The 26812-nt window shown below is 42.3% G+C and overlaps 1 protein-coding gene across 1 annotated transcript in view; it reads left to right on the forward strand.

The window, feature by feature from the left end:
• Positions 1–26812, forward strand: part of GALNT9 (polypeptide N-acetylgalactosaminyltransferase 9) — a 219979-nt gene that overhangs the window by 117414 nt on the left and 75753 nt on the right. Inside the window, exon 6 of the mRNA XM_065417861.1 lies at positions 1803–1920. Coding sequence (XP_065273933.1) covers positions 1803–1920 — 118 coding nt within the window. The remainder of the gene's footprint in view (positions 1–1802; positions 1921–26812) is intronic.

A 26812-nucleotide genomic window follows, 5' to 3' on the forward strand; every position in this document is an offset into this window, starting at 1 on the left:
CCATGAAGTCAATGGGACTCTTTCCGTTGACTTCAGTGGGCTTTTGATTGGGCCCTTGGGAACAATGCTGCAGCTATTGAATGGCCAAACTCACATTAATGTTAATGGGAACAGGGACATGACCAATTATTCTAATCATTTATCCTTGCTGCAGCCTAAAAAGTCTGTGCTTTTACAGCCCTGGCTTTTCCTGATGAAGGTCCTGAACCTGCAATGTGAGTCAGTGGGTCTCTGCACAGCCGCATGGGTCTGTCCCGGTGGATCAGATTGCAGGATGAGGGCCTATAGCATGGCAGCAAGAATTTGAGATGCAAATAAACGTGGTGCCAACTGATCTTTTTGCATTTTCTTTTTTAATTTAGTTAAGTTTATTTTGGAACTCTGAGCAATAATAAAGTCATTACAGACTTGGCAGGGGACTTGGCATTCCAGTTCATCACATCATTATTAGTATTTTTTAAAAACATAAGGAGAAGGGAGATACTTGTTGCATATCAGTGAAATATCACTTCAGTAATTTAAAAAAGCTATTAAACATCAAAGGCAGTATTAAAATTTCATTAGTGCAAGTTTGGGGTCAAGGTCTAATGAAGGAGCAAATTGGATCTTCTTCCAAGTAAAAGGGTAATAGCTTTTTATGGTTATTTTTGATCTGTTGATGGATTTGTCATCAGTGTGTGTGTTTATATATGTACCAGGCCAGAAAGTTGCCAGACCCTTTTGCTCAGTCAGGCAGTTGCTAATGCACCTAGCCATTCTCCCATGTGCCTGTGTAAAGTTATGGAAGGGGAGGATTGTGTGGTTATGCAGCATCACAATGGAGCATTTTACTCAAGGTACCCAACAAGCAAAGATGCCCCCAGAAACTCTAGGCAATTTCTGCCTTCTCAGCTAAGGGCAGGTATAGTTACTGCAGCTGAAATGTATGGGAAGTATTGTAAAATGTAATTAGCAACTGTGGCCTGTTTGCCATTTGCTGGTGCAATTTTTGTGTTTATAATATAAATTAAAAGTTGTGGGTTTGTTTTAAATAAGTGAGATGCTATGAAAGCTACAAGTTGTACAAAACCATGATGACTCCTTGCATTCGGGTGCAGCTGGAAAAAAAACCAAACAAACCAGAGATGAGTAATGTAATGCCACAATTTTATTATCAGTTTTGACTGAACTCTTTGTGACAAGGAAGTAAAGGAGAAGTTCTGCTGAGCTCTAAGTAGCACATGATTTTTACAGCAGTTTCTGGACACTGATTTCTTTGGAACATCTCTTTAAAAGGAGAATTAAGTTACTTTACAATTACATTAAAGGTTTCAGACCTAGCTCCAGGGTTGCTTGTAAACTTTTGATCTTTTCAAAGCGCAGAACTGGGATTGTTTTCTCTTTTCCTGGTGAGTTTTCCACTTCTAAAAATTCACCTTAGTGAAGTGATGCATTTCTCCCCTCCCCCGCCCCGAATGACTTTATGAGGGGTGAAATTCATTCACATGCAGAGTGCCAGCAAAAAGTCTACATACCACTTAACACCTTGATCCTCAAAAGCCCTTCAGCATGTGCTCTACTTGAGGGGGCTTCTGCCTGAGCAGGGGCTATTCAAGTTAAGATCATTGCTGGATGGGGCTTTAATCTCCCCCTAAAGCGTTTAATTGGGTTCTGCTGGCCCTCTGCACAGGGGTGAATTTAACCCTAAAAGAATTTGGGGCATCTCTGCAGTAGCTTGTTTATTTATGTCAGAGCTCATTATAATCAGGTTCCGTTATATACTATTTAAACACCTTTGTTTTTCTCCCCCTTTTTCTGGGCAGGACGCCAGCAATGATTGGATGTTCATTTGTGGTGGACCGAGAGTACTTCGGGGAGATTGGGCTGCTTGACCCTGGCATGGAGGTCTATGGGGGAGAAAATATTGAACTGGGCATGAGGGTGAGTGGCAAATGAGAAATTTCATGTAGTGCCCGTGTACAGAGCACAAGAGGAACGCTTGGCCCTACAGAACTGTCCTCTATTTTTCGGTTTACTACACAGAGGTGGCTGGTATTGCAGAAGAATCAAAACAATAACAAAACCACACACAAACGCAATAAGCGATTGATCATGGTCCTGTTAACACTGTGCAAATTCATAGAATTCAGCAGTATGGTTTTTACTCTGTGTTTGTGGTTCAACTCACTGGGCCAGATCCTCAGCTGTAATAAATCAGCGTAGCTGCATTGACTTCAGTGGGCCTATGCCAGGGTGGTTTGATTTAAATCACCAGTGTTAATCATGGTTTAAATCAGCAAGCAGGAAACCTTGATTTAAATAATCAATTTTAATCTTGTTTTGCTTTTGTAGTTTTTAGTTATTTTCCTAAAGAAATACTGATTATCATTGGCTGGTAACTGTTAAAACATGGTGATTGACAATTATGTATAGCCTTTACACTACATTTGTTTCTTTCTTTTGCTAACCAGGAGGATAAACTATATCTAGGCACATTTTTAAGCTGTTCTATAGCTTAATTTGCATTTATTCAAATTCTTAATTTTTACATTTTTGTTTATATTAGAAAAAAACTTCTTATTTACTAGATGATAAACTTGGTTCAAGCTCTACATGGATGGGAATTAAAATTCAGTTAAAATGCACAACAAGAATATTTTAGTTAAATAAAACGACCTTAAATGTGCTAGATACACGAGTCAAAAATTATCAAAAAGTTTATCAAAACATTTTTTCATTTAAAACTAACTGATTTATTAGACAAAGGAAGTATCATCTGTAGTTAGTGAATTGAACTGATTGTTTCTGGTCACCATGTCCTTCAAGATTTTAGAGCTAGTAGATTTCATTCTCTCACACCTCGCATTTATTCATAAATTGTAAGAGGAAAACAAGCTTTCCTGCTTTTTCATCTCCCAATTGGTTTCTTAACTTTGAATGAAATAAATAATCAAACTGATCTAGTTGAATTAGCTGAAATGAAGGGAATGTTCTTTCTGAACATTCAGAAGAGGCTACTGCTGTCAAAAGCTGGTTTAGCACTTCAACAGCTCTGGTTCCAGATGCTTGGCCAGTGACTTCCATCAGTTCAGTGGTTTGAATTTTAAAGAAACTTGGCAACAAACATGTACTGCTTAATATTTTATTAATAAATTGAAACTGTTTGAATAAATTATAGTCGGTTTTTAGGCCTTAACACGGATTGCCATAATTTCAAATAGGTTTATATTAAAAACCCCTTTATTTAATTTGAATAAAAAACCCTGCAATTTAATTTTTTTCATCTATTTTTTATTTTTTTTAATTATTTGTATCCCCCCATGAGTTAAGCTAATTTACTCCATTTGCTCATTGTAGCATATATATCAGACACGCGTGTGTGCATGTGCGCACACAAACAAAAATACTCCCAATTATCCAAATAGCACAGGGGACAGAGATTTCATTCAGATATTGGAGAGGGCAGGACTCATTCAGCAGCAGGGTGGCCTTCCCCATGGCCGGGGCTCGTCTTCCTCCTCCTCCTCCTCACAGTCCTGGGTTGGGGTCACTGCTCTGCCCTGCCAGGACTGCAGCCTCCCCACCCCCATTTCTGCCCCTTGCGCCTGCAGGAGCCATGTGTCCTCGGCCCTGCAGCAGCATCGGGAGCCCTCTGCAGCTCCGCTGTCATGGCCATGCTCACTCCGTCCCATGACAGCGGGACTGCAGAGGGCTCCATGCACTGCCACAGGAACCATTCAGGAGCAGCTGTGGACTCCTCCTCCTCCTCCTCTCAGTCCTGGCTGGGGGTCTCCACTCTATTCTCCAAACCTCCCTGCATTATCCAAGTCCCTTCCTTCGTACCCAGCATGAGACAAATGCCCTCTGCAGCATGTATCTCATGCTGGGGGACAAGACAAAGGGTTCAGATAATAGGGTTTTGGATAAATGGGAGTATACTCTATATATAGTATGCGGGATTGCAATTCCCTAGAAATTCATAGACTTTAAGGCCAAACCATTGTGATAATCTAGCCTGACCTCCTGTATAACACAGGCCATAGAACTCCCCCAAAATAACTCCTTGAGCAAATCATTTAGAAAAACATCCTGTCTTTATTGAAAAACTGCCAGTGATGGAGAATCCACTAGACCCTGGGTAAATTGTTCCAATAGTTAATTACTCTCACTGTTAAAAATGTAACTCTTATTTCCAGTCTGAATTTATCTAGCTTCAACTTGCAGCCACTACATTGTGTTATACCTCTCTCTGCTAGACTGAAGAGTCTATCATCAAAAAAATTTTCACCATGTAGGTACTTATAGACTGTAATCAAGTCATCTTTTAATCTTCCCTTTGTTAAGCTAAATAGATTGAGCTTCTTGAGTCGATCATTATTAAGCATTTTTTCTAATCCTTTAATCGTTCTCGTATCTCTTCTCTGAACCCTTTTCAATTTATCAACATCCTTCTTGAATAGTGGATGCCAGAACTGGGCAGAGTATTCCAACAATGGCCACATCAGTTCCAAATACAGTTGTAAACTACCCTCTCTACTCCTCCTAGAGATTCCTCTGTTTATGCATCCGAGAATCATATTAACCCTTTTGGTCACTGCTAGGAGCTCCTGTTCAACAGATTATCCACCACGAACCCCACATTTTTTTTCAGAGTCACTGCTTCCCAGGATAGAGTGCCCTGTTTCTGTGGCCTACATTCTTTGTTCCTGGAAGTATGTATTTACATTTAGCTGTGTGTAAATGCATATTGTTTGCACCCAGTTTGCCAAGCAATCCAGATTGCCCTGTATCAGTGACCTGTCTTCTTCATTATATTACTGGTCTGGACTTTATTCTGTTTGCACATTATCAATGTGATCGTGTCGGGATCACTTGTATCTAAGCCATTATTAATTTTTTAGTTCTGGGATCCATTCCTCTTTATCAAGAAGGTCCATGTATCTCTTAAATCTTCAGGGGCATTCTTTGCAAAATAAGGACTTAAGGGGAAATTGTGGCTCATCCCCATCGCCACGAAGGCTCCCCCGGGAGTGAATCCAGTGTGGCTCCACTGTACAAGGGGGAGTGATTCCACTGTATAGGATTTAGGGATAGTTCCCTGTTGCATAATGGGGCATGCCCACCCTGCTGCCTGGCAGAGAGCACAGCTCTACAGGACCTCTCCATCTGCCAGTGCACTAAGGATGAGACTGTAGCATCCAGTGCTTTGAGGATTCTCCTGTTCTCTTCTCTGCTCAGCCCCCCAGTCAAGGAGCAGCATGATATTACCACAGAGACCACTGCAGCCTCAGGGCTCAATGGCTTGGTCTTCATTTCCCTTTGTGCATCTCCCCAGCTCTTAGCCCAGTTACTCAGGCTGCCTTCTGGGCTAAGGAGATCTGGTCCTTATTGGGGAATGTGCTCACGTAAAGCAGCACCATAGAAACAGCAAGAAATGCCCCCAAGAGGTAAAGAACTTGAGTTCTTAGATGTACTGCAAAATGTGGACCCCTTAGTTAAGGACAGTGTCTGTCTGTATTAAGCCAGAGCTGCCCGGCATATTGCAGCTTTAGTACATTGTGATCCTTTGCCGTGATGTTCAGGGGTGCTGCACCCCCACAAGTCCAAAGGACCTGTCAGAGGTCAGCACTTCTGAAAACTAGGCCACTTAATGTCACTAGAACACAGTCTCCTCATTATAAAGCTGAGTGTTTAATTACTTCCCCTTTCTCTCACACCAGCACACCCCCAGTGCATGTAGTGTGCTCATTAAAGCATGTATTCTGCTCATGCTGGAACATTAACCCTCAAATTAGTCCAGCCAGCTCGTTTATATAAAGTAAATGCAAACCTTCAAACCGACAGACTAGGAAGGATGGTCACTGTGACAGGTGTGTGTTTGCACATATTTGTGTACATTTGTTATTCCAGCAATGGGGTTTATAATGGGACTGTCTGAGTAGGATACCCATAGTTGGATGAGGTGCTGAATGCAGGTTTGGGGCAGATCAGCTACTACCACAATTCATTCTGTTTTCCTTAAGAGATGTAAGAGGATCACGAAATTACCAGGGTTGTGTGAGCTCCCTGGCTTTCCTTTCTCATTCAGCAGGGCTTTGAGCTGTTTGAAACTTTTTCCACATGGCTGCTTAAAGAATAAATTGAACGTCTTGGCAAAACTGTATAGGAACTGATGAATAAGCCTGGGAAGGAATCTGAAAATTGTCGCTCTTCCTTGTATGAGAAGAACTTGCAGTGTGTGATGAGAACTCCCGGTAAATAGAGGAAAGGGTTCTAATAGGATTATGAAATCTGGAGTCCTGTGCCTGTTTCTGCTGCCCCCATGTGTGATCCTGGGCAGTCATTTAGGCCAGGGTTCTCAAACATTTTTACTGGTGACCCCGTTCACATAGCAAGCCTCTGAGTACGACCCCCCTTATTAATTAAAAACACTTTTAAATATATTTAACACCATTATAAATGCTGGAGGCAAAGTAGGGTTTGGAGTGGAGGTTAACAGCTTGCGACCCCCCATGTAATAACTTCACGACCCCCTGAGGGGTCTCAACCCCCAGTTTGAGAACCCCTGATTTAGGCCAATGTTTTGAAAATTGCCCTCTACTTTTGGGTGCCTGGCTCTAGAATCCCAGGCTAGGGCCTGGTTTCCAAAGGTGCTCAAGCACACGCTGGCTTCAGCTGGAATGTCTGGTTCTCAGCACTTCTGGAAAATCAGGCCCTTAGGGTCAAGATGTCCAAAACTGGATGTCTAGTTAGGCTGCACAGCATGGCCAACCCCAAGTGTTCAAAAACCCTGGGTCAGGCTGAAACCCCCCCCCACACACACAATATTTAAAAAACAATCATAAATTTGGGTTCTTTTTTTTTGCCCTCTGGTGCTTGAACTTTTTGGGTGTTCACACTCGAAGTTTTGAAGTTTTTCTCCAAGACCACGAGCGCTAGAAATTTTCCTTCTTTTTTTTAAAAAAAAGACAAAAGCTGAGATTCCTGCAAAATCACATGTGAGCTGGTGCTTTAAGAATAACACCAAATACTGTCCATCTGGCCACACTGACTCCATATCACCCTCTGCACCTATGCAGAGGTAGGAAGGGGTGGCTGTTTCTCCTGTTCCATGCACTCGCACAATGGAAGAGGAGAATCTACCCCCACACTGGAGTTTGTGTTCAGTTTAGCAGAGACTTTTGGATGTGGGACAAGAGAAGGAGCAGAGAGATATATCCTTTCTCCCAGAACTGGAAGGGACCTTGAAAGGTCATCGAGTCCAGCCCCCTGCCTTCACTAGGCAGGACCAAGTACTGTTTTTGCTCCAGATCCCTAAGTGGCCCCCTCAAGGATTGAACTCACAACCCTGGGTTTAGCAGACCAATGCTCAAACCACTGAGCTATCCCTCCCCCCCATGGGACAGCAGAGAAGAAGGGGAAAAAACAATGAACAAATAAAGGAGTGGAGAGAAAATATACAAGATTGAGGGGGGAGGGGAAGGAGAAGTTCTGTTAAAAACAATGGCCATCAGTTAAAAAAATCCAATCCTTTAAATGTCTTTGCAAATGCTGTGTTCACGCTAAAAGCAAAGGGATTATTCGTGGAGCGCTCCAGCTAGATTATATTACATCTAATGAACCTTCATTTAAATTATTTTAATAAAGTGAAATTGGAAAAGCCAGCGCAACTAATGAGACTGATTTGGTTAGGATACTGTTTGGTAATCCAACTAATCCTCCTTAAATATATCATTTATTACAAATATTATCTTCTTGGGTATTTCGCTAATGGGTTTTCCCTAATCAATAGTCCGTAGGCGGGGCCAATTAAATAGTTAACATAAGAGATTTCCCGTTTTGAGTTACTGGTGCATAATATGTAATGCTCCTGGCCAGCTGATGGAGGTTATGCAAATTTCACACCTGCCCTAGATATATGGAAGCCTGGAATTAACCAACACCCACTCTAGCATCTTTGTAAAAAATCCCTGTGATTTTCCCAGAGGTGGGCTGGAGCCGGGAGAGTCTATTGAGTCTGCAGGGAAGGCAGTATATGTTTGCAGGGTTGGAAATAGCAGAATGGCATGATTCTGTGAAATGTAGCAAAGGAGAAATTTGTGTAGTTTAGCTATAGAATCTCCTCTCCTATAGCCTATTTTTCAGGTGTTTACCATAAAGCTAATACATTTAAAGCGGAATTCTGTCTCTTAGTGTGCTCATGAGACTGCCACTGAAGTTGATGGGAGTGATGCATGAGCACCTAAAAGCAGAATTTGGCCCATATATGTATAATATTAGATCAGATTATAGCTGGCTCTTATTTAGGTGGGGAGAGCCTTACCCCACCTCCACCCCATGTCCTCAGCACAGAAGCTAGGCACAACTACAATCCCTGTACTGCTCTCCTTCCTAGCACTCTGAGATTCTAGCCACCCTTAAGGGAATGGGGGAGGGATGAAGAGAAAATGGGGCCATGGCTCCAACTGCTCTCTGCCCCAGGCAGCAGAGCTAGCTGGATGCACAGGAAGGGGAGGATGATGTATCCTCAGGGATGGTGAATGGTACAATGCAGAGCTATCAACCCTGTCTCCAGGAGTCACAATCCGTCCCCACACTCAGGTCAGTGCCAGTCTTTGCCAGTCCACTGCAGTACAATGCATTTCGGGCATGATCTGCATCTGAGATGTGCACAGCCCTTCTTCAGATATGCATTTGGAATAATTATGAAGCAGAAGATGGGAGTCTCTCTTTGGTGTAATAGTCCCAAATTATTAAACTATCCAGGGGATACCTTAGATGGTTTAGGGAACAGAAATAGTTCTAACAGACTAATAGATTGACTTGCCAATTCATTAAGGAACTGAGTGGTTTACAAGCCTCATATAAGTTCCCTTATTAGTGGGAGCTACACATACCCTTGATTGTTTAGAAAGGGATCACATAAACTTGAAAAGCCCAGTTTATGATTTGACTTAATACAAGGAGTTTATGATCCATCTTTTTATAACAGAACCCTTAATCATCACAGTAAAGATCTTGTCTCTTACTCCGGGGCTCCACTGATAAGGAGGATGAGTTGTTGCTCTTTCTATTTTATACTCATATATAGCAAGGGAGGATGAGTGTTTATCTTAAAGGATGCCATAGTTTCAATGAAATTCTCTGTTACCACCATTAAAAAAAACAACAACAATATGTTGCCAAGTTGACAGCTGGAAGCAGATCTTCCTGTCTTTTTAGATTATAGCCTGGATCAACCAGATTCTTCTCTCTCTCTCTCTCTCTCTCTCTCTCTCTCTCTCTCTCTCTTTAATATATATATGTAGCACTCTGATGTTAATCAAGGAGGATACATTACTGGGAGATAGATTTTTAGATACTGTGCCCAAGATTTTCAAAATTGGCTAGCAACTTTTCCAATTTGAGATGTCCAAAAAGGGAAATGATGTTTAGAAAATACTGAACACCCACCCCTAGAAGGTGTCTCAAAATGTGCATCCAAAAATGGAGGCAACTCAAATCAAAGTAACCACGGCTTTTATACTTGCCTAATCTCCCAGCTGGGAGCTGACAATAGGGAAGAGGGCAAGAGCATGAATTCCTCGGCTTGCCCTGTGAAGGTTATTGAGCAGACAGAAACAAGAAGCTAAATATGAGTCCAGAGTGTGACACTGTTGCAAAAAAAGCAAACATCCTTCTGGGGTGTATTAGCAGGAGAGTAATTCTTCTGCTCTACTCTGTGCTGATTAGGCCTCAACTGGAGTATTTTGTCCAGTTCTGGGCGCCACATTTCAGGAAAGATACAGACAAATTGGAGAAAGTCCAGAGAAGAGCAACAAAAATGATTAAAGGTCTAGAATACATGACCTGTGAGGGAAGATTGAAAAAAATTGGATTTGTTTAGTCTGGAAAAGAGAAGACTGAGAAGGGACATGATAACTGTTTTCAAATACATGAAGGTTGTTGCAAGAAGAGAGAAAAATTGTTCTTCTTAACCTCTGAAGATAGGACAAGAAGCAATGGGCTTAAATTGCAGCAAGGGAGGTTAGGTTGGACACTAGGAAAAACTTCCTGACTGTCAGGGTGGTTAAGCACTGGAATAAATTGCCTAGGGGGGTTGTGGAATCTCCATCAATGGAGATTTTGAAGAGCAGGTTAGACGAACACCTGTCAGGGATGGTCTAGATAATACTTAGTCCTGCCATGAGTGCAGCAGACTGGACTAGATGATCTCTCGAGGTCCCTTCCAGTCCTACGATTCCAAGAATGCAGTGTAATTTAGGGGAACTGAGAAGACTAAGGGTACGTCTATACTTACCTCCGGGTTCGGCGGTAAGCAATCGATCTTCTGGGATCGATTTATCGCGTCTTGTCTAGACGCGATAAATCGATCCCGGAAGTGCTCGCCGTCGACACCGGTACTCCTGCTCCGCGAGAGGAGTACGCGGAGTCGATGGGGGAGCCTGCCTGCCACGTGTGGACCCGCGGTAAGTACCTTGTAGTTCGAACTAAGATACTTCGACTTCAGCTACGTTATTCACGTAGCTGAAGTTGCGTATCTTAGTTCGAACTGGGGGGTTAGTGTGGACCAGCCCTAAGTCTCTGATGTGCCTGTTAGGAGCCGCTTGCCCTCAAAAAGAGCTCTGGTGTGGTTTTCTGGGGCAGTAAGAGGTTGCCCACTTCTACATGGGCAGCACCATGCTTGCCTCTGCTTATTAGTCCTGCCTGTGAGCCAGTGCACAGTGGGGGCTGGGCATTGACTGCATGAACAAAAAATTGATGTTAAGCTGTGGCACGTGTTTTCTTTTAAGGAGATCTGCGGAACCTTCTTGACATGGGAGGAGAGAAAAGAAACAACTCACTAATTTCGCCTTAAGGGGCTGATCCTGCAGAAATGAGCCTGGTGTTATACACACGAGTAATCCCAGTGAACACATGTGCACCACAGTTAAGCAAGTGCATTAGTGTTTTTGGATTAGGGCCTAAATCCTGAAGGACATATTTTCAATGGGAATGCTACTTACATCAAAAGATTTATTTGAAATCTTTAGCAGGTACAGGATGTGAGCTTGTTTTCATGCAACTACAGTAACTCCTCACTTAACATTGTAGTTATGTTCCTGAAAAATGCGACTTTAAGCGAAACGATGTTAAGTGAATCCAATTTCCCCATAAGAATTAATGTAAATGAGGGGGTTAGGTTCCAGGGAATTTTTTTTCACCAGACAAAAGACTATATTATATATATATATATATATATATATATATATATATATATATATATATATATATATATATACACACACACATACAGTAAAAGTTTTAAACAAACAATTTAATACTGGTACATAGTGATGATGATTGTGAAGCTTGGTTGAGGTGGAGGAGTCAGAGAGTGGGATATTTTCCAGGGAATGCCTTACTGCTAAATGATGAACTAGCAATTGGCTGAGCACTCAAGGGTTAACTCTCACAGTCTACAAGGCAGCAGGAATGGAAGGAGGGGAGAGAGCATCGCAGACAGAGACACAGACTGTGTGTGTGAGAGAGAAATGCGCATTTCCCCTCTAAGTACACTGCCTTGTTAATTAGATCAACTTGCTGAGACTGCAGCTGCTGCTGCCAACAAGCTCCCTCCATCCTGAGCCCTGTCGTGTGTCCCCCCTGCTCTATGGAAGATGGGGTAAGCGGGGTGCAGGAGCAGGGGGGAGGGGGACACCCTGACATTAGCCACCCTCTTTCTCCCCTCCCCCCCGCACAGCAAGCAGGAGTCTTGGGGAGCAGCTCTAAGGCAGAGGGCAGGAGCAGCACATGGCAGTGGGGGGAGGGACAGCTGCAATTGATAGCCTGCTGGGCGGCTGCCGCACAGGGAACTTAGGTGAGCGAGGAGCTGATGGAGGGGCTGCTGGTCCACCCTTGTTCCAAGCCCCCACCAACTAGCTGCAACGGGCTGCTCTTCCTGAAAGCAGTGGACAAAGCAGGCGGCTGCCAAACGACGTTAGAAGGGAGCATTGCACAACTTTAAATGAGCATGTTCCCTAATTGATCAGCAACGTAACAACGAAACAACGTTAACCGGGACGACTTCAAGTGAGGAGTTACTGTAATATTCCTGGGGAGTACTGATGAGATGGCCATTACATTTTCAAATACTGTGGCTGGTTAATGTTATGACCAATAACAGCATATGGTCTATAATTATGGATGATAAAGGGCATAAGCTGGGGGCTGCCAGGGTTAAGAGAATATTTTTATTTTCTCCATATACAGCATTAGTTATTTGGCTGTTTGCATCCTCAGGGAGTTTCATCAGAAGCATCTGGTATAGATCATTACCAGAGTGAGGTTCCTAGAGTTGGTAGACCAATGATACGATCTGGTATGGCAAAAACCTGTGTTTCTGTGTTGATAGCTCTTTCTTTATGTATTATATAAAGGATATAAGCAGTGTCTGATGTCTGATAAAGACGAAGGCAATAGAACAGACCTAAACCAGTTGCAGAAGTAGGCAAACCCTACCGAATTATCATTCAAACTGGTGTGTCCTTTTGTATCACCATGACACATTCATCCTGCTGCGAACAGAACAAGACTGTACTGATGATGCAGTTCTCTTGAGTTGACCAGCAATGCTTGGTTGTATATTTAGACTTGGGGGCAGGGTTCAAGACACGGATTTATTAGGGTCTCTACCAGAGACTAAAACGGAGGTATGTAATGCATTGCTCCACAAACATCTACCATGATATTGTCCGAAGGTCAGTGTTTTTAGTTCAGGGCCTAGCCTATTACATACACTGATATGAAATCTACAGAGTGATTTATCACTTTAAATTCTGAACCACCCCTGTGACACTAAGTGATGCGTCAGAGCCTCAGGCCCTGATTCTGCCTGAACTGCCTAAGCTGAGTCCTATTGATTTCAATGGGGCTCCCACCCAGCCAGGACTCAGTTCAGGATCACTGCTCTGTGAAGTAATGCACCGTGAAAAACAAAATATAGGCCGTGCTGGTAGCATTGGCTATAAGGTTGCCTGACACGTTCCATTAAAAGGCTGTTTCCATTTGCTAGTAACTTCCCCAAATGTAACTGTTCAGGATGAGATTTTCCATGCCAGATGTCTGCTTCAGGCTGAATTTTTTGGAAGGCTTCCGCTAAAATAGTTCAGGCATGTATCAGAATGAGATTAAGGGAAAATACATTGTTTTGCCCTTATTAAAAATTCTTAGTTGTTTTGCTGAGAAGCTCTGTCATCTCCATGCTCTGGAGCAGGAACTTCAGATTTGGTAGTGGGGTGTCCCTGGAGCCAAGAACATGCCTTTTGCCTTTCCCATGAAAATCTGCCCAAGTTATGCACCTCAGAAAACTTCAGTTTGCACATGCTCAGTAGAGACTGGTTCAGTTAGGCAGCTAAATTCTCTAAAGATTCTATAGGCACTGAGCATGCCCCTGCCTAGGATTGCAGAGGCTAAGCAGGACGTTCCTTCTAATTGCTCCTCCCACCGGGGCCACTGTGGCTTTGGGCACAAGAATCAAGACAGGGAGATGGTGTCTATCCTGTGCTCTCAGTGCTTCCCAGCTGGGGCCCTTGTAGTGTGGTGGAGGAGAAGGGGGAAGGGAGAATGCAGAGCGGTAGGGAACCAGGATTCCTTAGTCTCAATCTTTCTCTGCTGTCAGCAAATAGCTGTGAAACCTACTGGCAAATGTGTGCCAAATTTCCTTCTAGTGGAGGACAACCTGCTATTGCTATAAGGTACCCTATTTGCACAAATGGCTGAGGTCTGTGCTGTGGATCTAAAAGTTCCAACCTGCTGAGGAGCGATGTGGGTGCCAATAAGGAACACGTGATGGAATTTCTGGGGGGAGGAGAGGTTTCAGTTTGGCTTTTTTCAAAACCTAGTAAATTACAACAAAAAGCTACTTTAATATAATGATAAGGTTGCAAAGTCAAGCATTCAAAAGTCATGAAATGCCAGGATTAACTTTGTCCGTGCAACCTTAATTGCCCCCCTTGTGCATATGAATTATGACACGGCCTTTAATTGCATGGTCACATATACGTACAATGAGCCAGATTGGCAGCTGGTCTAAATGTGCATAGCTCCATTGACATCAGTGGAGCTACAGAGATTTATACCAGCTGAGAATTTTGCCCAATGTGCAGATGAAGCGACAGCATGTTTGCTACATAGAACGTTGTTGTTAAACAATGGAGACAAACAGCCATAAGTAGAGAAGATTTCCCTGGCGTTTTATCGCATGCTAAATAACTCTGGTCATGATTCTATGCCAAAAGTGTGTTGGAAAACTAATTAAATGAATCATACTCGCCCCCATCCCCAAAGGTTTGAATTGTCCAATCCAGAAAAGAATTATGGACGGCAATGTTCGCAAGCTTCTGTTTTGGAATGTGGAAACTGCAACCCTTCAACAAATTCAGCAATCTCCTTCTGGCTGTGTAGACTCAACCTTCTCCTCTCAGCAGCTGTCACTCTTGCATCGCTGCCCTAAGCCAAGGAGATTCAGTGTTGTCAGCAAATGAAGAAACCATGAAAAAGCCGCTGAAAAGGACAGATTGCGTTCCAGCCAGATGGCCAGCTTCCCATGCCAGGATTCAAATGCCTGACATCAACCATGTTTGAAACCAAGAGTTTTTCTTTGGTGTGATAGTCCAACACCTGAAAGAAACTAAAATAAAGCATTGCAAAGCCTGGAAGACGGAAGATACCTCTTGAGCTATCTCCACTCAGAGAGCGTACTCAACACTTTACTTAAGGACAGTTTACATAACTCTTAAATCAGGGGTTCTCAAACTGGGGGTCGGGACCCCTCAGGGGGTTGTGAGGTTATTATATGGGGGGTCACGAGCTGTCAGCCTCCACCCCAAATCTCCCTTTGCTTCCAGCATTTATAATGGTGTTAAATATATTTAAAAGTGTTTTTAATTTATAAGGGTGGGGGGGTCGCACTCAGAGGCTTGCTATGTGTAAGGGGTCACCAGTACAAAAGTTTGAGAACCACTGTCTTAAATGAACTCCAGATGAATTCCACATTCTAGTTTCTGTGGGTGGGATCCACGTACCTACCTGTCTGATTTATTTGGGCTGGATTGTGATAGTTCTTACTAAATTGAAGATAACTGTAACCTTGAATGGGGAGCAATGTTTTCATCAGAGAGCCTAGTGACAAACGTTATGCATTAAATTGCCAGCAAACGACAGTACCAGAACTTGTGAATAATGTTAAAAACACTCTCTAAAGGGGGAACATTGTAAATAGCTTAGAAAGCAGCATCTGGCTATTTGGCTTCCACATCACATCATGCACCATGGAGTTTGTTGCAAATTCTTTCATGTACCAGAACATTATAAAAGCACAAGTCTGGAAATTTCAGAAAAAGAACTACAGCAAAGGAGCTGAAGAAGGAAAATATTCCCTTCATTAGTCTTTGCTGCTTCCTTCTCATCCTCCTCCATGCAACTTTAATTTAATCCACAATGACAAGTATGAACTGAATCGGTGGGACAGGAAAACTGGAAGGAAGGTGGGTGTGTTATTTGTTCTGTGATTGAAATAGTTTTCACTTGACTAGTGACTGAACCAAAACTCTGGGTATGAACTAGAGCTGAGTCCAACTAGACGAGTTGGAAACTTTCCAGTGGGAGGTTTTTCCATTACAAAATGCTGATTCATGAAAATTGAAATGTTCCACAGGAACACGTCAGTTTCAATCAATTTCCCTCAGATATCTGGGTGATCGTCTTTCAGCTCACCCACTTCCCTAGGGGAGCCAGCTGCCCTGGAAGTTGGGCAGCCCTGGGAGAGAGCTGTCCCAGGAGACTTGCAGTCTGGGAAGGCCTAGCTCCGAACCTTTGGGGTTCCGAACATCTGTAGGCTCCTGGTTCTCTGTCAGCCTGTTTTGGCAGAATTTCCTTTCAAACGTCTCAAAATGAAAAGGACTCCATTTTTTCAAACCAATAATTTTGCAATTTGTCTTTCATTGGCAATGTCAGAATTTCTACTTTTTGTTCTGAAATGGAACAATTTGTTTTAAAAGAAAATTCAGTATTTCCTGCTCAAAGGAAATTCCAAATTTTGACCAACTCTAGTATGAACTCCTCTGTAGGTCTGACCCAGATCTCTGGCCTGTAACCTCGGCTGGTGATTGATTTTAGTGTGGCTGTATCAGTTTACACCACCTGAGAATCTGATACTCTGGACCCAAAGCCACTGAAACTGTAGGAAGGTTCAGATTTTCACACCTCAGGTTCATATGTAGACCTGAGTAATTAATAAGTGCTGGCAAGCTGTAGCACTGTTGTGTTGTGAGTCTGAGGGGAACAGAACTGTATCTCTAGTGTGCTTTTCATTTATTCTGTCTTGAGACTTGTCTGGGATCATTTGGGTTTTTTTTTTCTTTACAGTCGGGTTTTGCAATCAGGTGAGGAAATGTCAAACTCTGACTAATAATCACCCTTGTTTATTAAGTTCTCTGAACACAGCAAAACAGGATACGCTGACCTGTCCTGTACACTACCTCCAAGCTGAAGAGGGAAAGTGTGACTTCTTCTGACAATGTATATACCTGTGCACTTGAAAAATGCTTTCTGGATTTCACTCTTTATTATACAAAAGCTATGCCATTAGCCATGCTGCATATAATCCCTTGGAGGAGTAAGCCATTTATCTCTGGGAATAAAAAGGCCTTTTCCAAAATATTTTTTCTGCACCAAAATATTAAAGTACCAAAAATATTAGCCACCAATGAGATTTTTAATTAATTTATTAACTTCTTTGCAAATCATTGTTGGTTGGCCTAAATTCATCAGGGAAGCAGCATGGCCTAATGGTAAGAAGGGAAGCAATGTGGCCTAGTGGTTTAAGCATTGAAGGTGGACACAGGAGACCTGGGGTCTGTTCCTGGTTCTGCCATTGGCCTGTTGGGAAAGCCTTGGCCAGTCACTTCCCAAGAGCTGGTTGGGAATTTGCGGTCTGTGACAGAATGCTAGCTGTAGCCCTTGGTCACATAGGGACTTGCATAACAGAGAAAATCATGGGCTAAACTGGAATCAGTTAGCCTGAATTGGTGGGGATTGTTGACATTTGGGGCAGTGGTTGTGCTAATGAGGTGATTAGCTCAATGAGGGGAAGCTATATAATTGGCAGGAACAGGAAGTAGAAGGGGAACTTGGAGAGTGGCCTGGGTGAGGTAGAGAAAGCGGGGTGGAAGGAAGGCTGGCTTCTTAGGACATGTGCCTGTGCTATGTTCTGCTATGGAGCCTGAAGATTAAAGGTACGCATGGGGGAGAAACAGACTATGTATATGCTGTGAATAAGAGACCAGGCTTCTTCATGGGATGTAGACATGAATTTCAGATCTGCTGCTTTTAGTTTAGTGTACCAGCTCAGTGGTGGCTCCAGCCACATCCGGCTCATATACGTTATGGGGACTGACAATTTCATTTCACAAACGGCTTCAGTGAACATGTGTGTAGTGAGGGTGTTTTTAAAGTCCAACTGTGCTATTTTCCACACTGAGGGTATCATCTCCTGAGGACAAAGCCCATTTCGGCTGAGGATGAAAAGTCACGTCATTTTTTAAAAATGTTTGTTTTATAGCAACAAGCAGAAAATACCCCGCTGTGGGAGTGTATTAAAAATCTCCTTTGTGAAAGGGCTACGGTTGCTACACTCATACTTGACCCCTGACTCAAAACCACAAAAGCAAGGCAATAAAAATTAAGCCACCAACCCTCTGCTCCTTCTCCCAGAGGCACATGCCATAATACTCCTCCAAACTACCCCTCAGTCTTCCATTCTTCACATTGCCCTTTCCCAGCAACACTAGTTGTGGGTGTTTGGTTGGGGTAACTTAGTAAAGGGTGAACAAGTGCAACCAAATATATTCCTGTCCTTTGTAGACATGTTTATAATGATACATAGATATTTACAACATGCATTTCAGTCTCCAGCAAGCCTGGGGTGTATGTATTACACCAGTAACATAGAGTCTAGTTGCATTGTTATGTAGTAATAACTGTGCAGGGACCAGGGAACGCCACGAGGTTTCTCTTGCAGTGTTTGCTTGTTTCTTCTCTCCCCCCTTGTTGCCCCTCTTAGAGGCTTCTTTTGTGCCCTACAAAGGTCAACTTCTGGGAACTAAACACTTTACAGGCAGTAAACAATAATAATAATAATCCCAATAAAACGTTTAAGAACTCTCCAAAACATTCCTAAAATATTTGTTCTGTAACATGTGTTATAGACAAAATACGTAGTGATATAGTGCAGTATAAATCTTTCACTGCCATTTGTTTGGCATGACCTTCAGAACACGGGTGGCTTCCCTACTTGTGAGTAATGCAGCCAGTCAGAACTCAGGCAGGAAAGAAAAGCTTTACACACATCAAACCATTGTATATTCCCTATAATGATCCACATACTTTGGATTGCTAAAAACATGACGTACACAAAAGTATTAGGATAAAGGCCTGTTTGCTTTCCTGTTGTAACTTTTTCCCAAGATAATAGGAAGGTGTTTGCTGTTTAAAACAAAATCTGGCAAGTCTATTATCTCCATTTCTAATTTAGGCTTGGAAAATGCGTATCCGACTGAAAATCATATTTAGTGCGACATATGGTATTTGTGCTGATAGCGTGAGAGCCGCAGCCAACAAGAACTCAGAAATGAGTCAAAACACATCTGTGAATGCTGGGTTAGGTGCAACCGTATCATGTATATTAAAGTGTTTGAGCTATAATAAAATGATACATTGGTATGCCTCAGGAAAATCAAAGCTGCATTTTTTGTACCTAAAAACCTATTTAGATTTGCCTCTGCAGCTCTAATATAATGCCATTTACCTGAATATCTTATTGGTAACAGAAAAGCAAACAATTTTATATCTTCAAAGCATGGTATGGCCATTAATTCCCCATGACGCTCTGGAGAAGCAGATAAATAAGTGTATCTCCATCTAACCATAGGAGAAACCGAGGTAGGGATGCTAAGTGGCTTTCCCAAGGGAATAAAGCAAGTCAGTGACAAAGCCATGACTAGAACTATCTAACAGTGACTTCTATTATCTTCATTGTGAGGAGTGGGCGGTTTCCCACCAATTGCCAAATTGAGAGACTTCTATGAATTCAGAGCTTCAGTCAAATGCCTATGCCAAGGTGCACAGTTTGCCCATATTGCAAGGACTGTAGTTTCATTTCCCACACAGCTTTAGGCCCAGATTCACTTAGGAAAGCACTTACATGCATGACTTCAATGGGATTTAAGCATGTGCGTAAGTGCTGTCCGTAATAAGGACCGTTTCCTGAATCAGGAGCATGGCAAACACATTTTTAAAACTTTAGGAATTCTATTAAGAGCCCAGTTTTCTGTGTTAATTCCTCTGGCTTACTGCTGTATTGTGCTGCCCAGCCCATTCAATCGTATAAGCTGAAACAGCAGTTACTACCGCTCTGTGCTTCTTGGAGAAAAGGGAGATGTTGGCCCACTGGATCCCCTCCATTGGCTCATCCCCAATGTCTCCCTCCTTACTAGACTGTACAAAGCCAATGTGGCGATCCCCCTCTTCAATATGTATGAGATGTGGCGGCAGCATACAGGTTCAGTCCACCCAGGTCCCATAGATACACCTAGTGGAGGGCTGTGGTGACGTCCTTCCCCAACAATTTACTATCCTGTTCACGCGTCCTTCTGTAGAGCAGTAGGACTAATTCATTCTCACTTTGTCCCCCCCCCACACCCTCTTTAACTTCTTTAATGTAGTTGTAGTTGCCCTGCTGTCCCACTGGTCCCAGGAGGTGAGCATAGATTAACACAATGGTCCCTTCTGGCCTTGGATTCTAAGAATCCTCTAGTCAGACCTTCCGCGGAAACACAGGCCATAATTTCACACATTATTGCCTGCATCAAGCCCATAACTTGTAAACACATTTTGGGCTAGGATTTTAAAATTCCTAGGGGATTTGGATAGCCAGTTCCCATTAATTTCTAATGGGGATTGGGCATCCAAATCCCATCGGTGTCTTTGGAGGATCTTAGCCGAAGAATTTCCGTCCCTTCGTCCAGGTTGTTTCTCTTGCCGTCCTCTCTTCTCTGTTATAGATGCGCTTTTATTAGTGTACAGAAAAGCACCTTCTAGCTTTCTGGTGGGTTTATGTCTGAGCTGGTACCTGGCATAGTGCAAAGAAGTGGGGCAACTGCCCGACTGTCTCTTGCAGGAAGATAACCAATCAGAGTGCCTGTCACCATTTCAAATGCCATTTCTCCCCTCTCCCCACCCTTCCATCTGTGGATCATCCTTTTTATTTCAGTGGGCTGTGTGCTGGTTTCACTGACATTGTGCCTTTGGCCAGAGGTACATGACATGCCAGACCTACTGAGCCTCACAGAGCAGCTGACAAGTTCAGCTCCAGTTAGCTGCAGTTCAAGGTCAAATGGGACTTTAAAATATGAGTAAATGTCAGGGTTTGCTGGAGCACTGATCTCAGTCTTTTTGATTACTGCCAGATCCTATGAATAAATTAGCCTTGACAGGTGCAGTAAATTGTATAGACTACTGAGTTTGAACAGTAAATGTTAAAGAAGGGCACGGGAGATGTTGGGGGGTACAGTGCCCTGCACAGGCATTAATATTAAATGAGAGGTGAATTTTGATTCTGCATGTCAGGAATAATGGTTGGAAAAAAGGGAGGACTCCTTTTGTTCATTTGCGATTCCGTGCCAAGTTGGGCGTGTCTCATTCACAAGTATTGATTCGATTTGGCTTGCCATGTGTTATGAAGTGCAAGGGAATTTATACTACCCTTGCCAAAGGGCTATATGAGACCAGCTTACTCTGAGATCTCCGTGTTTTGAAGAGTGATCATGGCTGCTCAGTTTCTGTATGAAAAAGGCTGAAGTTGAGCTTTGGAAGGAGCGCTTTGCATCTTATCTTACTGCTTATAGGAGACCACGTGCTCCGAGTGACGATTACTTTGCAAGTCAGATATTGATGTGAAGGGACATTTTACAGTGAAACCAGCACTGATTTTCCTGCAATAATTTATAGTGTATAGCTTTCTTCTATGGCTATCTGAATTGTACAGCTAATCTTCAGTTCCCCCCTATGCATAGTATTAGCACTAGCAGGGCAAATCATTGCTTCATAAATAATTACTGTGTTCAGATGATGGTTAAATGAGCACCTGGAAAGAATGAGAGAGGTTTTTTTTCCCCATATTGCCATCTTATTTTTTTCTTCTCCCTATCAAAACCATATCCAGGTTTCAAACAGTGTCTTAGATTCTGAGCCCAAATCCTCTAAAATCTAAATATTACAATATCACAATACTTCCAGCAGAAGACATTTAAGTAAAGTGACTATCTCTTCATTATAAGCATTTAGTATAATTCCCATATGATGTATTGTTACTCAGATAATTCTTGGATATTCTTTTTCTGTAAAAATAATATTTTTAGGGCTATCTGAAGACTGCAAATATATGTTTGTGAAATGTTATGAAGTAGTGTTCACAATTTCCCTCTGGGCCATTTCTGAGCCCTGCAGTTTTGCAATATGGCACGTTTTGCAATTTCACTGTATTGTTTTCAAAATTCACAATTCCAAATATGTAGAGGGTTGGGTTTTTTCAGCAATAGGACGATATTTGAGTGAAATACCCTATTTTAAAGCAAAACAAATGACAAAAATGTGGGGGGGGGGGAGTTTGAAGGATTGGACCATTTTTTTAACTTAAAATGCAGAAACCTTAAATTAGGAGGATTTTCAATTTTCATTGTGAATATTTTGTTCAGCTTCCAATCATTTTAGCCAGTAAATATCTATTTAATGAACAGCTTAATACATGGGTGACACTATTAATATACATAATCAATAGTACAGCCAAGGATTTAAGAATGACAGTCTGTGTGTCCCTAATAAATTGATGGACTTTAATTGTACACTAGGGAATAAGACTGTGATCTAGTGAGAGATTTCAATGCTATAGAAAGGCATTTTTTATTTATGCTGAAATGAACCATAATAGAGTAATGTAATCTGAGGTCAAAACAGACAGAGGAGGCTGGAGAGAGATGGCTGGCAAAGAAAAAAGGGCCAACTGGGAGGAATTAACCAGACGAACAGACAGGATTATGTTTGTCATCCAGTGTGTTTGCAGTCAGGATGTCCAGGATGCCAAAAAAGAAGTTAAACTGGGGGTCTAGTTGAAGGTAAGAAGAAGTATCCCAGAATTAATGCCTATGAAGTAAATTAACTAATAAGGAGAATACTGAGAATTCTGTGAAAGATTAGTCAAAGCATGCGGGTGGCTCCGAGCCTAAAAATATGTACTTTTCTGATTACTGGTATTTTGGAGAAAATGTTTACAAAGCAGTCAGGAGGATGATGGAGATTATATTTTGAGGGCCCAAGGAAGCATTGTGCTAAGCTTCTGAATCACACTAAGAAGTTGTTAAAAGAACTAGATAACTCTACGACTTATGGCTCCTTGAACCCATGCCAAGTGAAATCCGGAGTGATTTATACGTGTGGGTCAGAAAGGCTACACTGACGTTAGCCCAAGTGGCTGCTCAGATTACTAAGGATTTCTTTCTCCTGCCTGCCTGCAAAAGTGGGTGTTTTTTCACACAATGTCACTTGTTTTCAGATCTTGTAAACATTAAACCCATCAGGGTAAACCAAGTGGCGGCTTAATGATTTTGCCGCTCCAGGCCCTGAAATAATTGCCGCCCCCGGCCCCATATGAACTTACTAAACATCAATATTTTCAATATCAACACCAATATTTTTACTTTTTACTTCACTACTACTTTCAACTATTTTTTCTGTCTCACTGTTGGCACTAACTGATACATCAAAGGAATCTATTTTGCACATTTTTCCTATCATTTCATTTTCCCTTTCTTTCTTTTGTATAGCTTTTTTTTTTTTAACTGAGAACCGCTTAATTTCTTGCTTCCGGTCATATTATTAACGTTTAGGATTCTCGCGAGTATGTTTACTAAATGGCGTTGCGCCGTCATTGGTGATTTCAATACGCACTATGATTGGTAGAATTGCAGCATCACTGATGCCGCGATTACAAAAATGCTGCTATTATAAATTTGCCGGCCTAGGCCTTGTTGGCCTAGGCGATAATACGCCGCTGGGTAAACCTTTAAAGCTTCAGGGTTAGCCACCGGCTTTATTTTCTGCCATATAAATACAGTACTGTGGTGGTGAAAGTCATGTGATAAAGTTCAGCCAGGTGTTAATTGCATTTATCACCAAGTTTTGGCTACCTTCCCTGCACTCTGCCCACTAGTCCATCTCTACATCTAACGTTTCACATTTCTGAGTGAACTCAAACATTGACTGAACTGGTACCTTCTAAAGCAGCGTTTCTCACCAGGGGGTCATGATATGTTGAAAACTTTATTGCAATCTAAAGCAATGAAAATCTCACTCCACCACTCCCTGCATGTGCTTACCTGGCAGGGTGAAATATTTTCTGTTAAACTCTCAACACACACACACACACACACACACACACACACACACACACATTGTATTTGCTTATCATTGATACATTTTTTACTCTTACTTTTATAGTGAATGTAAGGCAGTTGTGAAATTTTTTTTACTTCAGATAAGAGGTTGCCAGCTTGGAAGGGTTGAGAAACACTGGTCTTAAGTAACCTTCACACATGAAACCATCTCAGTTTACAAACCACTTTCCTTTCCTCTAGCTGCATATTATCTGTCTTGTAATGTAACTTTTTACAGCGCCTTCCCCTACCATGTAGTCATTACTAATGCGTGCGTATGTGTTACATGGGTGATAGTCCTCAATAAGCATTCCTTACAATGTCACATGCAATAACTAATTCAATTAATTGCAGTCATATTATATATCAATTATTAAACCCCTTTATATTGTCAGCTGACAGCTTTATAAGAGCTACATATAGTATCTATTTCAGCTATTCATCCTCATTAAATCTATTTTGAGTAATCAATTGGAAATGACAATTGGGGTCCAAATTCCCAAAGCAGAATATCTCTAGGCATCTGCAGTGTCCACAAACCAGCAGATGGAAATGGGCATTCACAGAGCAAATTAGGTAATTTCATGCCTAGCTGCTCCCTGCTTAGAGGTATAATTACGTGATGTCTGAGCACAAACACTTGCTTGTTTGAACACATCCATTGTCTTTGTTAAAGATAAGCCAGAGCTGCCAAATTTGGTTCTGGATCCACACACACTGGGGGAGGGGAGAGAGGGGAACTTCGTCCATCTCTTGCTTGTCGGAGCATTGCATGGTGCGTAGTGCCTCTTAACTCTCTTTGAAAGCAACTGGAACGTTGGATGCCCAGCACCTTACACACAGTTCATTTATTTTCTTATCGGACTGTATTATTCTAATATCCTTTGAACTCACTCCTCCTCCCAGTGAGGCTCAAGAACAGGGGTGGCCAAGCTGAGCCTGAGAAAGACCCGGAATTTACCAATGTACATTGCCAAAGAGCCACAGTAATACGTCAGCAGCCCCCCATCAGCTCCCCCCCCCGCTCCCAACGCCTCCCGCCCACCGGCAGCCCCACCATCAGCGCCTCCCCCTCCCTCCCCGCACCGCCCAATCAGCTGTTTTGTGGCATGCAGGAGGATCTGGGGGGGAAGGGGGAGGAGCGAGGGCACGGCAGGTTCAGGGGAGGGGGCGGGAAGGGGTGGAGTGGGGGCAGGGCCTGTGGCAGAGCCAGGGGGTTGAGCAGTGAGCACCCCCCGGCACATTAGAAAGTTGGTGCCTGTAGCTCCAGCGCCGGAGTTGGTGCCTATACAAGGAGCCGCATATTAACTTCTGTATCAGAGGGGTAGCCGTGTTAGTCTGAATCTGTAAAAAGCAACAGAGGGTCCTGTGGCACCTTTAAGACTAACAGAAGTATTGGGAGCATAAGCTTTCATGGGTAAGAACCTCACTTCTTCAGATGCAAGAAGAAGTGAGGTTCTTACCCACGAAAGATGCATCTGAAGAAGTGAGGTTCTTACCCACGAAAGCTTAGGCTCCCAATACTTCTGTTAGTCTTAAAGGTGCCACAGGACCCTCTGTTGATATTAACTTCTGAAGCCACAGGTTGGCCACCCCGCTCAAGAGGCTGATTATTCAATCCATTATGAACACTGCATACCCTTGTGTTGCCTCCCTTGGGGTATGAAGCGTGTGAATTATGAAAAGAAGAGTAGCCCAATTTGATCTGTAAAAGGGGGAGAGAAAGAAAATGAATGAAGGAGAATTTCAAAGAGAGGTTGGATGCAAGGTCATGGGTAGGGTGACCAGACAGCAAGTGTGAAAAATCGGGACAGGGGGTGGGGGGGTAATAGGAGCCTATATAAGAAAAAGACCCAAAAATCGGGACTGTCACTATAAAATCGGGACATCTGTCATCCTAGTCATGGGGGACAGGAGTGGAGTGATGCAAATGAACTATTTGAGGGAATAAACAAATGCCAGAGATTATGGATTGGAGGACAGATGAAATCTGGGTTTTACAATCTGGGTGGCTGGACTATGGGACAAACTAATAGTCAACAAGAGAAACACTGCAAGAAATGTAAATAATTTTGAGAGGATCTGGATTTTTTGGGAATGCAAGAAGAGAATCATAAGTAGATATTGGAGGATGGAGATAAAAAGGTAGATTGATTTGTAGTGCCTATTTTATAAGAGTGGGCCAATACAAACATTACAATCCTCTCTGTGTCCATTATATTGTGGTTTACTTTGCAAGGGTTTGTTTCAGATTAGAGTTTTCATTTATCATTAATCTGACTATCGCCATCAGACAGTATCTGCTTGCACTTTATATAGATTAGGTTGCAGGCAAAATGATTTCCGAAGTACTTGAAATTAATACCCACCAATCCCCTACAGCATCACAACATTGAAGGACCAGTAAAGAGAAGTGAATTTTAGAAAGCCAAATTCAGAAACAGCCTTCTTGCAGTCCACTTTCAGCAGTCGCCGTGTACATTTCTGCATGGCTTCACTGTCTGAGGTTTCACTCAGTCGTCCTCAGTTAGCAGCAAAACTAAGTGATTACTAAAGATAATATGGTTTACTCTTTTTTTTGTCCATTAATGCAGATCCAGTGTCTTTTCAGGCACTTATGGCAATGGTAATAATATGCAAATACAGTACAAGAATCTGGGTTTAAAATTCCCTCTTCTACCTATTTGAATTAATATGGACAACATGCTATGCTTAATTCCTGAAGCAATATTTCCTGTCATTTCCACATCAGTGGTAACTACCATGTGAAGAGACAGCGACTCCTTGTAATTTATTAACATGTTGCATTGACTTACACAAAGTGAATAACTCTCTGGGCACCAACCGTTGCATGTCGAAGGAAGCAGATAAGGAAAGGAGAAAAAGACCAATGGAATCCTTCTTTATAACTTTACATTTTAGCAATGAGTAAAGGTGTAGACAACAGAAGAAAGTATGAAGCAACTGAGAGAAAGCAAAAGAGGTAACACTATGGCTATCTAGAGTCAATGCATTTCTTTTAATGAAGAAAGGCTAAAGAGAGCTCTTTTTCAGCAGAGTGAACTACTTAAAGAGGTATTTCAACCCACTCCTTAGATGTAATGAAGTAAATTGCTATAATTAGCAAAACAGAACAATGCTGAATAACAAAGTTGGATCCATGAGTTTATTAGAGAAGATATGGTAAATCTTTCAACACATGGCATGTTGGCCTGATTAAATTGTGGCACACAACCAAATGGAGTACACAAAACAAATTGCAGCCTGGGAGACCTTTAGACCTTCTCTCAGTGGGTGTTGGAATT

The sequence above is a fragment of the Emys orbicularis genome, chromosome 16, assembly GCF_028017835.1.
Source record: "Emys orbicularis isolate rEmyOrb1 chromosome 16, rEmyOrb1.hap1, whole genome shotgun sequence".
In the NCBI taxonomy this organism is placed as follows: domain Eukaryota; kingdom Metazoa; phylum Chordata; order Testudines; family Emydidae; genus Emys; species Emys orbicularis.